This window comes from Capricornis sumatraensis, chromosome 23 (assembly GCF_032405125.1).
Source record: "Capricornis sumatraensis isolate serow.1 chromosome 23, serow.2, whole genome shotgun sequence".
NCBI lineage: Eukaryota > Metazoa > Chordata > Mammalia > Artiodactyla > Bovidae > Capricornis > Capricornis sumatraensis.
In genome coordinates, this window is record NC_091091.1 from 31,606,757 (window position 1) to 31,621,268 (window position 14,512).

General features: G+C 36.6%; 1 protein-coding gene across 1 annotated transcript in view; it reads left to right on the forward strand.

Moving 5' to 3' along the window:
* SHOC2 (SHOC2 leucine rich repeat scaffold protein) overlaps positions 1-14,512 on the forward strand; it is an 84,743-nt gene that overhangs the window by 16,335 nt on the left and 53,896 nt on the right. The window contains exon 2 of the mRNA XM_068961349.1: positions 12,675-13,599. Within this exon, the coding sequence (XP_068817450.1) occupies positions 12,897-13,599 (703 nt within the window). The 5' untranslated portion in view covers positions 12,675-12,896. The remainder of the gene's footprint in view (positions 1-12,674; positions 13,600-14,512) is intronic.

Consider the following 14,512-nt stretch of genomic DNA (forward strand, 5'->3'; position numbering starts at 1 on the left):
CTGTGTTCTTGTGTAGAAAGAGTCCATAGTTTGTTGTTGGTGTTGTTCAGTTGCTAAGTTGTGTCTGACTCTTTCTGACTCTTTGTGTCCTTCACTGTCTCCCAGAGTTTGCTCAAATTCATGTCTGTTTGAGTCAGTGATGCTATCTAACCATCTTGTTTTCACTGCCCCCTTCTCCTTTTGCCTTCAGTCTTTCCCAGCATCCAGATCTTTTGCAGTTGGCTCTTCGCATCAGGTGGACAAAGTATTGGAGCTACAACAACAGGCCTTCCAATGAATGTTCAGGGTTGATTTCCTTTAGGATTGACTGGTTTGATCTTGCAGTCCAGGGAACTTTGAAGAGTCCATAATTTACTGTTTATCATTTATATGCAAAATTGTAATTTTATACCTAAATTTATGTGTGTATGCTTATCATTTTAAATGTCTGATACTCTATCGTGTGGCACCATAATTTATTGACACTGTTGATGTGCATGTAAGTTATTTCTAATGTTTGGTATTTATATGCACATTTCTTTGAACACTTTTTTGACATTTGTGTTTGTAATGTTGTCTCTAAAGATAAATTCCTTTTGTATATTATACAGTAACATATTAAATGTCTGAGCTTTCATAGATACTTTGAAGAAGTACATTTGTCTCTGAGAGTTTGCTGTTTGTAACCTTAGATCTGCGTAAATGTACCTTAGGCATAGTGGTCAAAGAACTAATAAAAAAAATGGCACTGTGTTCAGTTATCTTAGATTCCTTAAGATTTTTAAGGGTAATTTAAGTACTGATTTTTGTCTGGTCAGTATATGCTTATGATACAGAGTCCAAAAGATACAGACATATGCAGCAAATATTTCTCCTACTCTGAGACTTCTGCCTAGTTTTCTTTCCTACAAAACCACTATCAGTTTTGTGTGTACCTCTGTATTTTGTACATATAAGCATATATTTATATATATATTTTCCCATAAATAGCACAATATGCTGTTCTACATTTGGGTTTTTCTCACTTATTTATAATTAATATAATATTTTTGCAGTGCTTTGTATGTTCTAGAGCCTGTTTTAATAAGCATTTTAGTACTTATTACTAATCTTCATCACAGTCTTCATGCCACATCTTGAGAGGTATGTAGTATTATTTTATCCTCCTCTTCCAAAGAGATTAACGGAGGCATAGACACTTTAAGTAAAATGCTAGGTAGTTGGGGAACTGGAAATTGAATTCCAGCAGTCTGTCTACAGAGTTCTAACTATTACCCAGAAAGCTTTACTGTCTCAATTGTGTTCTACCAGTACATGGTTGTTGACCATTCTTTTTAGTAATTACAAAGTATTTCATTGAATAAGAAATAATGTATATAACCATGGCCTTGGTGATGGGCATTTAGGTTATTTGAATATATTATTGTTTACATATAGTTCTATGGTGAATATCCTTGTGCCGATATAATCCCTGTGTCATTTTGAACATACAGAATCTGCATGTATTTCAGTTTCATCCTTTGGGCAGGATGAGGGTGAATCTAGTATGCACAGTTTTATTCTGTTCTGTGATCTAATATCAGACTTTTTCCTTTAATGCGTGTGTTTTGTTCATCTGTGTTTATTATAGCTTTATGCTTATTTCCTCATCTTTTATACCAAAGAGATTAAGATACAGATCAAGCTATAACTATTGAGGTGTACTTAAAGGTATAAAGCAGCATAAAGTATTGTGAAAGTGAAAGTATTAATCACTCAGTCGTCTCTGACTCTTTGTGACCCTGTGAACTGTAGCCCACCAGGCTCCCCTGTCCATGGAATTCTCCAGGCAAGAATACTAGAGTAGGTAGCCATTCCCTTCTGCAGGAGATCTTCCCAACCCAGGGCTTAAACCTGGGTCTCCTGCAGTGCAGGTGATTCTTTACTATTTGAGCCACCAAGGAAGCTCTAATATTTGGTAATATTCATCTATGAAGCTGTCTGATTCTGGACTTTTGTTGGTTGAGGATTTTTTGATTACTGATTTGATATCATTCCTGATAATTAGTCTGTTCATATTTTCTGTTTCTCCATGATTCAGTTGTGAGAGATTGTACATTTCTAGGAATTTGTCCTTTTTTTCCTGTGTTGTCCATTTTATTACCATATGATTGTTCATAGTAATCTCTTGTGATCATTTGTTTTTGTGGTGTTGGTTATAACGTCTTTTCCATTTTTTATTTATTTGGGCCCTCTCTGATGAGTCTGCTTAAAGGTTTAGCAACTTTGTTTATTATCTCTTAAAAGAACTCACTTTTAGTTTCATTGATCTTTTCCATAGCTTTTTTTTTTTTTTTTTTTGCTTTTTAGTCTCTGTTTCATGTATTTTTGCTCTGATCTTTATGATTTCTTTGCTTCTGCTGACATTAAGTAAGTAAATATGTATTAATTGCTCAGTTATGTCTGACTCTTTGGAATCCCATGGACTGTAGCCAGCCAGGCTTGCCTGTCCATGGGATTCTTGAGGCAAGAATACTGGAGTGGGTTGCCATTCCCTTCTCCAGGGGATCTTCCTGACCCAGGGATTGAACCTGGGTCTCATGCATTGCAGGCAGATTCTTTACCATTTCTGAGCCACCAGACAATGGGTTTCGTTACTTCTTCTTTTTCTAATTCCTTCAAGTGTAAGGTTAGGTTGTTTGAGATTCTTAATGCAGCCTGAGATAGGCTTGTATCACTGTTTCCCTCTTAGTGCATTTGCTATGTCCCATAGATGTTGGTTCAGTGTATTTTCATTTATCTGTTTCTTTTCTTTTTTAAAAAATTTTGCCTTGATTTCTTCAGTAATCCACTGATGTTTAGTGTGTTCAGCCTCCACGTATTTGTGTAGTTTTTTCCCCTTGTTGATTTCTATTCTCACAGCCTTGTGATTGTAAAAGTTGCTTGATATAATTTTAGTCTTCCTAAATTTACTGACTTTTTTTTGTGGCCTCGCTTATAGTCTATCCTGGAGAATGTTCCATATGTGCTTGAAAAGAATGCTTATTCTGCTACTCATGGATGGAATGTTCTCTATATATTGGGTTGGCTAAAAAGTTTTTTTAGTTTTTAAGTAAATGATATATTTTTCATTTTCACCAAGAACTTTATAGAACAACATATTCATGATTTTGTTCCCCTACTTTCTGCCTTTTTTCAGGCAACTTCATAATTCCAACTACCCAAAACTTTTTATCCTTTTGAGCAAAGAACTATTCAGGTGTCTTCCAGGAAATTGAAGTTTTTTCCATTAAGAGAATTTGTAAAGGCCTAAATTAATAGAAATCCAAAGGAGCAATGTCTGGGGACTATGGTGGATGAATCAGAACTTCCCAGCCAAACTGTAGCAGATTATATTTACTACTTTTGTCTTTTAAACTGTGGAAAATTCTGAAAGAGATGGGCATACCAGACCACCTGGCCTGCCTCTTGAGAAACCTATATGCAGGCCAGGAAGCAACAGTTAGAACTGGACATGGAACAACAGACTGGTTCCAGATAGGAAAAGGAGTACGTCAAGGCTGTATATTGTCACCCTGCTTATTTAACTTATATGCAGAGTACATCATGAGAAACACTGGGCTGGAAGAAGCACAAGCTGGAATCAAGATTGCCGGGAGAAATACCAATAACCTCAGATATGCAATGACACCACCCTTATGGCAGAAAGTGAAGACGAACTAAAGAGCCTCTTGATGAAAGTGAAAGAGGAGAGTGAAAAAGTCGGCGTAAAGCTCAACATTCAGAAAACTAAGATCATGGCATCCAGTCCCATCACTTCATGGGAAGTAGATGGGGAAACAGTGGAAAGAGTGTCAGACTTTATTTTTCTGGGCTCCAAAATCACTGCAGATGGTGACTGAAGCCATGATTAAAAGACGCTTACTCCTTGGAAGGAAAGTTATGACCATCCTAGATGGCATATTCAAAAGCAGAGACATTACTTTGCCAACAAAAGTCCGTCTAGTCAAGGCTATGGTTTTTCCAGTGGTCATGTATGGATGTGAGAGTTGGACTGTGAAGAAAGCTGAGCGCCAAAGAATTGATGCGTTTAAACTGTGCTGTTGGAGAAGACTCTTGAGAGTCCCTTGGACTTCAAGGAGATCCAACCAGTCCATCCTAAGGGAGATTAGTCCTGGGTGTTCATTGGAAGGACTGATGGGTAAAGCTGAAACTCCAGTACTTTGGCCACCTCATGCGAAGAGTTGACTTATTGGAAAAGACTCTGATGCTGGGAGGGATTGTGGGCAGGAGGAGAAGGGGACGACAGAGGATGAGATGGCTGGATGGCATCACCAACTCAATGGACATGAGTTTGAGTAAACTCCTGGTGTTGGTGATGGACAGGGAAGCCTGGTGTGCTGCAATTCATGGGGTCACAAAGAGTCGGACACAACTGAGCAACTGAAGTGAACTGACACGGTTTATCAGTCTGTTATATATTTTCCTTTACCATTGAGACTTTTCCTTTTGTAATTTTCATATTTCTAATTGTGGCCTTTTGTTTAACATTTCTTACAAAACTGGTTGTGGTGTTGAACTCTTAGGTTGTGCTGATCTGTAAAACTTTTGCTCTTTCCTCCAAATCTGAATGAAAGCCTTGCTCAGGAGAGTATTCTTGATTGTAGATTTATTTCTTTCATTTTCTAAAATATATCATGCCTTTCTTTCTCTTCTGGTCTGTGGAGTTTCTGCTGAAAAACAGCTGGTAGTTTTATGTGTATAACTTGTTGCTTTCCCCTTGCTACTTTTAATATTCTCCCTTTATCTCTTTTGCTACTTTAATTACCATGTATCTTTGATACCTTTGATGTGGTCCTCTTTTGAGTGATCCTGTTTAGAATTCTATGCTTTCTGGACCTGGGTATCTTGTTTCCTTCCCTAGGTTAGGGAAGTAGCCAACTGTTTTGTCCTCAGATATATTCTCTTTGTCCCTCCCATCCCCCCACCACCCCCACCCCATACACACTTCTGGGATCTCTGTATGTGAATGTTAGTATGCTGATGTTGTCCTAGAGGTTTCTTAGACTGTCAGTATTTCTTTTTATTTTTTCTTTTCAGCTGTAGTGATTTCCGTTGTCTTTAGCTCACTCCTTTTTTCCTTTTCATCATCTAATCTGCTGTTGTTTCCTTCTAATGTCTTTATTTCATTTATGGTATTCTTCATCTCTGTTTGGTTGCTCTTCATATTTTCTAACTCTTTGTTAAATCTCACTGTGTTTATTCCTTCTTCTCCCAAGTTCTTTGAGCATCTCATTACCATGTACTCTTTATTGGGTAGATTCCTTATCTTCACTTAGTTCTTCTGGGGTTTTAACATGTTCCCCCTCATTTTGCCTGTTTTTGTGCTCAATTGCCTCGACTCTTTGTGACCGCATGGACTGTAGCCTGTCAGGCTCCTCTGTCCATGGGATTGTCCTGGCAGGAATACTGGAGTGAGTTGCCATTTCTTCTCCAGGGGGTCTTCCTGACTGGGGGGATCGAACCTGTTTCTCCTGTATCTCCTGCATTGCAGGCACACTCTTTACCACTGAGCCACCAGGGAATCCCAGGTTCCTGCTTTTGTGTCTATTTATTCAATAGGTTGGTTACATTTCCTGATCTTGGAATAGTGGCCTTATATAGAAAATGTCTTATAGGTCCCCATAGCACACTCCTCTGTAGTCACCAGAGATTTAAGTTCCAAAAATGTCCTCTGTGTGAGTTCTTTTGGCCTTTGTGTTGTGGTGGGCTACCTTCTGTGGGTACACTGAGATGTGGCTGGCCTGGTTGGTTGCCAGGCTCCACTTTTTGTGGAGGCTACTGGCAGCTGGTAGGTAAGGCTGGGTGCTGGCACATTTGGCTCCATGGACAGAGGAGTCCTGTGGTGGTGCTGGCCTGCCAGTGGGTGGGCTGAATCTTTACAGACTGGCTGTGGGGCCACAATAGTTCTGGAACTGATGTTGGCCCACTGGTGAGTGGGGCTGAGGCCCAGAGGATCTTGGGGCTTGTGCTGTCCATCAGTAGGTAAGCCTGAGTCCTGGTGCTAGTGCCAGCCTCCTGGTAGGTAGAGCTGGATCCTGGAGTCTCTGATTGTGGGGTCTCAGGGTCCCAGATTTGGTGTTAGCCCATTGGTGGCTGGCACTGAGGCCCAGGAGGTCATAGTTTTTCTGTTTATCTTTCGGATGTTTGAATTATATTAACTAGTGTTTTCTTCAAGAGCAATTCATAAGAACAGTAATCCTTCAGTTCTTACATGTTTAATAATATTTACCTGTTTTTATACTGAACTATATTGTTAGAACTCAGTATTAATTCTTGGTCGTATGTTTTTGTCCTTGAAGACTCTTTACAATTGATCTACTGTTTTTGCCACTGAGTCCCTCCTCCTGTTTGTTTTTAGGTAGCAGTGAGTTTGTATAAATTCTCAAAGAATTCTCTTTGAATCCTTTTAAGTACAATAGTTTCCCCCTTTAAAATCTATGTTTTTCTTTTTTTTCACTTTACAATATTGTATTGGTTTTGCCATACATCAACATGAATCCGCCACAGGTATACACGTGTTCCCCATCCTGAACCCCCCTCTCACATCCCTCCCCATACCATCCCTCTGGGTCATCCCAGTGCACCAGCCTCGGGCATCCTATATCATGCAAAAAATCTATGTTTTTCAATAGTACTTTAAACCAAATTCCTTTAGATCAGAAATTAGCTAGCAGATATGTACATTTAACATTAGAATACAGGATAGAGACTGAGTTAGGTTATAAGGCGAGTCAAATTTAATATAGCTAGAACTCCTCAAGTCTCTGAACATCCAGTTCCCCCCCTCACTTATGGGAATAATTCTCTTTGTCCTAGGCAGGAGATAATAGTTAGAAAATAAGCATGTCCTCTTTTTAAATTTTGTATTGGAGTATGGTTGCTTTAAAATACTCTATAAATTTCTCCTGTACAGCAGAGTGAATCAATTATATGTACACATATATTCACTGTTAAGATTCTATTCCCATATACATCATTACAGAGTATTGAGTAGAGGTCCCTGTGCTATGCAGTAGACTCTTTTTAGTTATCTATTTTATATATAGTAGTGTGTAGATGTCACTCCCAACCTCCCAATTTATCCCTCCCCCACTTCCCTCTTGGTAAATATGTTTGCTTTCTATATCTGTGACTCTATTTCTGTTTTCTAAATAGGTTCATTTGTACATTTTTTTTAAGGTTCCACATGTAGACAGTATCATATGCTGTTTGTCTTTGATTTTCTTCACTCACTATCTAGTTCTGTCCATGTCACTGCAAATGGCATTTTTCATTCTTTTCTATGACTGAGTAGTATTCCATTGTGTGCTATGTATTACATCTTCTATGTTGATGGACATTTAAATTGTTTTCATGACCTGACTATCGTGAATAGTGCTGCAGTGAACATCGGGATATGTGTATGTTTTTGAATTACGGTTTTCTCCTGATACATGCCCAGGAGTGGGATTGCTGGATCCTGTGACATTATTACTAGAAGGGACTAGTCAGTACTAGTTTTTAATAATTAGTGCATGGGCCACAGATGTATGAGTCAGGCTCTTTTCCAAGTTGAGCTGTGTTATCACTTTCTAGTGGTCAGTTATTGAAACATTCATATATTCTATTAATGGAAAAGTGGAGCTAATTGGTTGTAGAGTTAAACTGTAAGGTACTGAATTAAAATTAATTTATAAAATATATTCTTTTTATCATACTTTTCAGGAAGATACCACTCAGTAGAAAATAATTGAACTTGTTGAAAGTTACATGAATTATGCATTTAGGCATATAATACATTATTGGAAGAAATTTCTCATTTGCTCAGAAATTTCTCAATTGCTCAGATTTCTTAATAAACTACTAGTGTGATCTATATGGAGGGAGAATAATTTTGTAAAGATATTTAGATTTTCTATATTGGGTTTTTTAATTTAGCATTTCTTCAGACTATAGAAAGCATTCCTACCTTTTTAAATCTTGCTCTGTTAAAAATTTTCCTTGATTCCTGTGTCAATCCTGATTATTTACATGGTTATGTATAACCCTTTAGTGTATTCTGAAATAGTATAGTGGTTATGACATGGGTTTTGGAGTTGGAACTGTGTTAGCCTTGTGACTTAGTCAATTATGGTCTCTGTGATGTTTGACAAGTTGTTTGATTACTCTTGAGCCTTAGTTTCCTTATCTATAAATGGACGTTAATCTGCCTCAGAATTGTTGCAAGGACTTCATGAGATAAGAGCTAAAAGCTTTTAGCACTGTGCCTGACAAGTAGTAAGTACTAAATAAACATTATCTGCTGCTACCTCTAGTGTTATTATTGTCAGACTCACACCATGCTGTTGGGCAGATAATTTAACTTCCATAAACCTTAGTTAACTCATCTGTTAATGAGAGTAACACTCCTGGGGTGCCTGCTTAACAGATGGTTACTTTGGAAATCAAATATAATCGTGTGATAGTAGTTTATAAATTTCTCAACCTATCTGAACAGAGGTAGCAAGTCTTGTACCATTAGGACTGGACAGGTAAAAGCAGAGGCAGTGGAGATCTGCTTTTTGGGAAAGGGTTTAACTGAAGACTTGATAACAGATTTGCTATACTGAGACAGATGTAGATACATAAGTTCCTTTCCTGATAAGTCGGGCTCAAAGTGCATATCTGTTTCATCAGTGTTCTCCATGTGATATGTGTAAGATCCTAGATGAAGAATTTGTGGCAGAGTCCAAACTCAAGCTCAGTATCCATGGCCCTTTATAATTTGATCTCAACTTCAATTTCTTTACCTCATTCCCTGGCATTTCCTTTTCTTGTCTCTCTCTCATCACCCAGTATCTTTTTCCAGAGAGAGAGGTAAGCAGTTAAATGAACAGTTTGAGGGTGTATTCTTTTAATTTTTTTTTTGGTGTTATTACACAGATTTGTAACTCTCACATACATTTATATTTTTATTCAAACAAAAGATGCCAAATTAATCATATTATGAAGAAGCCACATTTTCAAAGTCTTTACTGGATTGTATGCCCATCAGCAGTCTATGAGAGTCTAAGTGTCTCTGTGTCCTCACCAGCACAGTTCTTTTTTTAGTTTTTAATCAGTTTGATAGGTATTATTTCTCATTGTTTGTTAAATAAATATTCTTTTAATAACTAGAAGAAGATGGCTTTCTAAATCTTTCATACAGCCAGAAGAGGACTCAGAGTTCATTTGCCCATTTGCTTTAAAATGAAAACATAACTTTGGACTCTACTGAAATCCACTTGTCAAACATTGGGTTAGCGTTCTACTTACTTGTCTTTACACCTGCAACTTAGAAGCCACCTTGGAACCACAGCTTAGAAACCACCATCCTGAATTTGATGTTTCTCAATCCTTTTTGTGTCTAAATGTATGTTTTTTTTGGCAAAGAATTAAAGAATTTACACAAGTAGAAATACAAAGGCCCAATAAACATTTGAAAATGAATGTCAAGAAATACAAATTAAAACAATGAGAAGAGGTATAATATTGGTTCAAAGTCAAAAATATTTTTAAAAAGAAAAAAGACAGGACTGTCCATGGTATGATAAATGTGTTCACAAGCCATATGTACTAATTTGTATGTATTGAAACATTATACAGATGGAACCATTCTTTATCATTCTGCAATTTATATGTTTTCTGTCTTTTTAAACTTTTTATTTTATATTGATTGGAATATAGTGGCTGAAAATGTTGTATTAGTTTCAGGAGTACAGCAGAGTGATTCAGTTATACATATATATATAGCTACTCTTTCCTGTTTAGGTTGTTACATAATATTGAGCAGAGTAGATTCTTGTTAGTTATCTGTTTTAAATATAACTATGTATGTGTCAATCCTAAACTCCCTAGCTGTCTCTTTCTACCACTCTTCCCTCGTAACCATAAGTTCTCCATGAGCCTGTTTCTGTTTTGTAAATAAGTTTATTTGTATCATGTTTTTAGATTCTGCATAGAAGTGATAGCATATTTCACTTTCTCCTTCTGACTTAATTCACTCAGTTTCTGGATCCATCCATGTTTGCTGCTGCAGGTGGCATTATTTCATTCTTTTTAATGGCTGAGTAATATTCCATTGTATTATATGTACCACATCTTCTTTATCCAGTCCTCTGTCGTTGAACACAGGTTTCTTCCATGTCTTGGCTGTTGTAAACAGTACTGAAATAGGGGTGGATGTGTCCTTTTGGATTCTAATGCATGCCCAAGAGTGGGGTTGTAGGATCTTATGGTAGCTCTATTTTTAGTTTTTTTAAGGAACCTCCATACTATTCTTATTACCATATTGTTCTTAATTAAGTCTATTAAAAAAATTATTACCATTTTCTTAAAAAAGGTTTTCTTATTAACATTTGCTTACTTTTTTGGGTTTGTTTCTAATAGGCCTTTTTTCTTCCCTTCCTCTTTTCTCTTCTCTTTCAGTTTGATGACCATTTTTAGTGTGTTTGGACTGCTTTTTCTTTTTTGTCTGTTTATTGTAGTTTTGGGATTTGTTGTTCCCATGTGGTTTTGATATAGCAGTCTAACATATTTGCAAGGTTGTTTCAAGTTTGTTGGTCTGTTTCCCAGCTAGAAAAGTTCCTTTATCATTTGTTGCAAAGCTGGTGTGGTGGTGCTGGTTAGCTTTTGCTTGTCTGTAAAATGTAAAACATTTGATGTCTCTGTCACATCTGACTGAGAACCTTGATGGGTAGAGTATTCTTTTTTTTTTAATTTGTTTGGCTGTATCACGTCTTAGTAAGATCTTTAGTGGTGACATGTGGGGTCTAGATCCTTGACCAGGGATTGAACCTGGGTCCCTGCACTGGGATTACAGAGTCTTAGCCACTGGACCACCAGGGAATTCCTAGCATATTCTTGGTTGTAGGTTTTTCCTTTTCATCACTTTAAATATGTCATGCTACTCCCCTTGGGCCTGCAGAGTTTTGCTGAGAAATCAGCTGATAACCATATGGGAATTCACTTGTATGTTATTTATCATTTTTCCCTTGTTGCTTTTTTTTTTTTTCCTTTAATTACTATGTGTCTTAGCATGTTCTTCCTTGGGTTTATTCTGCCTGAGACTCTCTGAGCTTCCTGGACGTGGGTGACTGTTTCCTTTCCTATGTAAGGGATGTTTTCAGCTATTATCTCTTCAGATATTTCCTCAGGTTCATTCTCTCTCTATTCTCCTTTGGGGACCCCTATAATGTGAATGTTGGTGCATTTAATGTTGTCCAGAGGTCTCTCAGACTGTCTTCATTTCTTTTTATTCTTATTTTTTCTTTTCCATGGCAGTGATTTCCACCATTCTGTCTTCCATGTCCCTTATCTGTTCTTCTTCAATTATTCAGCTGTAGATTCCTTCTAGTGTGTTTTTTATTTCACTTATTGTATTTATCTCCGTTTGTTCTTTAGTTCTTGTTCAGTCACCAAGTCATGTCTAACTCTTTGCAACCCCTTGGACTGCAGCCCTCCAGGCTTCCCTGTCCTTTACTAACCAGTCTGTCTTCTTTCATCTACCTTTCAGAATATTCTGCTAGTTGCTTCATGTGTTTTGTCAGGGTTTTAAGTTACAATTAATGTGAAAACCAGAATATTTTTCTACCTTGTATGGAATTATTATTCTAACTTGTATGGAATCAGAAGTCTTTTATTGTAATTTAAGATTCAGTATTGTAAAGCTTTCACATATGCATTTAAGGTAAGACTAGGGAATATATTTAGTATATATGGCTTATTGATATGTTTTTCTGAGTAAATAATTATTAAATGTGATGTTATCAGTCTAGTCTTATGCCAAGAATAGATCTTATTAGCCTAATGTTGTCTCCCCTTGTATTTTCAACCTTTGTGGGTCATTTTGGTCAGTCATTTTTACCAGTGAACTGTTTCTATTTCTAAGAACCCTTAATCCTTCTCACTGTCAACTGAAAAAGCTACCTTTTCAGTTCCTAGAATAGGCTTCATGGAGATTGCTCTGTTATTGTTTCTCAAAAGGGGTCCTTAGAGCCCCTTTCCTGATGTATTTGCTGTTTTCCATATGTATCTCAATGTTGCTCCTTTACTCCACTGCTCTCCATTCTGTCATTATTGCCTTTCAAGTCTTTCCTTTTGCTTGAAACCATTTGTTAATTAGCTGCAGATACAGCAGTTTTACTGTGTTATTAGGCATATAGGCAGTGTACCACCATTTTGGAATCTTAGTTCCATTACTTTGCCAAGATCGCAAAGCTGGTTATTTAAAGATATTTCTGTGCCTCAGTTGTTCCTGTGTGTAAGATAGGGATAAGGATTTATCTCAGAGCTGATATAGGGTTAATGTTTGTAAATTCCTTGCAGTGATGTTTGTTCATAGAAAGCACTGAGGCATTAGCTGCTGTGGTGATTTCTCCCATGTTTCGTCACTTTAGAATTTTGCAGTTTGATTACTTGTTCCTATCTTACCTTTTCCTGTTACACTGTAAATTCTTCAAAGTTAGAGTCTGTTTTATTAATTTTTATAGTTTTTTAATGGGTTTTGCAAAGTAGAAGGTGTTCAATAAATATTTATTTAGTTTCAAATCATAGGGACATAGCAAAATTGTCAGTAAGATTGTTTGTAGCACCAATTTACTTAATATAAATTATAACCTAAAGTAATTTAATACTCTCTCTGTATTATATTTCAGGAATTCTAATGAATCATTGATTGACCAGCACCATTTTACCAGTTGGAATGAGTTGTCAGAAATGGGCATAGTGGTTTTAGATCCAGCATGTAACAGATGGAGATTACTTCTTCAAGTGAACACCTTTTTTGACTGTGTAGGATCTTTGTCTCTTCACCTTTGAATTTCTTTTGTTGGTAAATAAAAGGAGTTCATGTAGTTTTTGCCCTAGCTTGAGTCACCATGAGTAGTAGTTTAGGAAAAGAAAAAGACTCTAAAGAGAAAGATCCCAAAGCACCATCAGCCAAGGAAAGAGAAAAGGAGGCAAAAGCCTCTGGAGGTTTTGGAAAAGAGAGCAAAGAAAAAGAACCTAAGACCAAAGGGAAAGATGCCAAAGATGGAAAGAAGGACTCCAGTGCTGCCCAGCCAGGGGTGGCTTTTTCGGTTGATAATACGATCAAACGGCCAAATCCAGCACCTGGGACTAGAAAAAAATCTAGCAATGCAGAGGTGATTAAAGAGCTCAACAAATGCCGGGAAGAGAACTCAATGCGTTTGGACTTATCCAAGAGGTCTATACACATATTGCCATCATCAATCAAGGAGTTGACTCAATTAACAGAACTTTATTTATATAGCAACAAATTACAGTCCCTCCCAGCGGAAGTGGGCTGTCTAGTAAATCTCATGACACTGGCTCTAAGTGAAAATTCACTTACCAGTTTGCCTGACTCTCTAGATAACTTGAAGAAGCTCCGGATGCTTGATTTACGGCATAATAAACTGAGAGAAATTCCTTCAGTGGTGTATAGGCTAGATTCTCTCACCACTCTTTACCTTCGCTTTAATCGTATAACTACTGTGGAAAAAGACATCAAAAACCTGTCAAAACTCAGCATGCTTAGCATTCGAGAGAACAAAATCAAACAACTACCTGCTGAAATTGGTAAGAGGCCTTGCATTACTTTTATTATTTATAGCATTTATTATGCTAAATAGTTTTGTTGAATTCTTTTCCGTTTCAGAAAGTGTCTCTAATAACTTGCCTAAAAAAAAAAACAAACTAGTTAGTTTCTAAGTTCTGTCTTTAGCTTGCTTTAATTGGTTTTGTGATATTAATAGTACGTGGTTTGAGATCATTTTATAGACCTAGAAAATGACTTAGAATGTAAATGCAATTGGGCCTTTTCCACACAAAACTAATCTACTTTCATTTTCATTGGGAAATAGTAAATTTGAAGCAGATAAAAACTTTTGCCAAAGTTTTTAGTTGTTACCACCTGCTTTTAAAGTATTTATAGATAGCATTATGTAAGATGTTTTAAGGCTATGTTTTCCCATTTTCTGACATTCTTCTTTTTACCTGAAAATGTTTGTTTAAATTCACATCTCTTTTCTACCTAATTTACTGCAAAAGATTGGTATATAAGACTCTTGTGAAGAAGCTGGGTGGTAAGCAAGTTGAAAAAATTTTTTCATTTTGAAAGTACTTACATGTTCATTAAAAACAATCTAAGGATGCAGAAAAGTACAGAGGCAGCTACAGTTAATGTCAACACTTAGTATTTTGATAGCTTTTATTCTTATTTTTACACCTAAAGCTATATGTACTAAAAAAAGGGGGAATGCTTTTAAAAGAATGGATAGTAGGATAGAAAATAGGAAATACAGATGTGTAAACAAGTCAGCAAAAAGTTACTTGTTTGATATTTTTAATTAAAAAAAAATTTTCAGCAACTTTTGGAATATGGTAAACTGTTGATTTACCAGATTTGAGAAATTGATAAAGGTGTTGTTTTTGTAGGCCCTTTTTATGCGAGTTCAAAAAATTGACATAAAAATTGAGTATGTAACTTTTA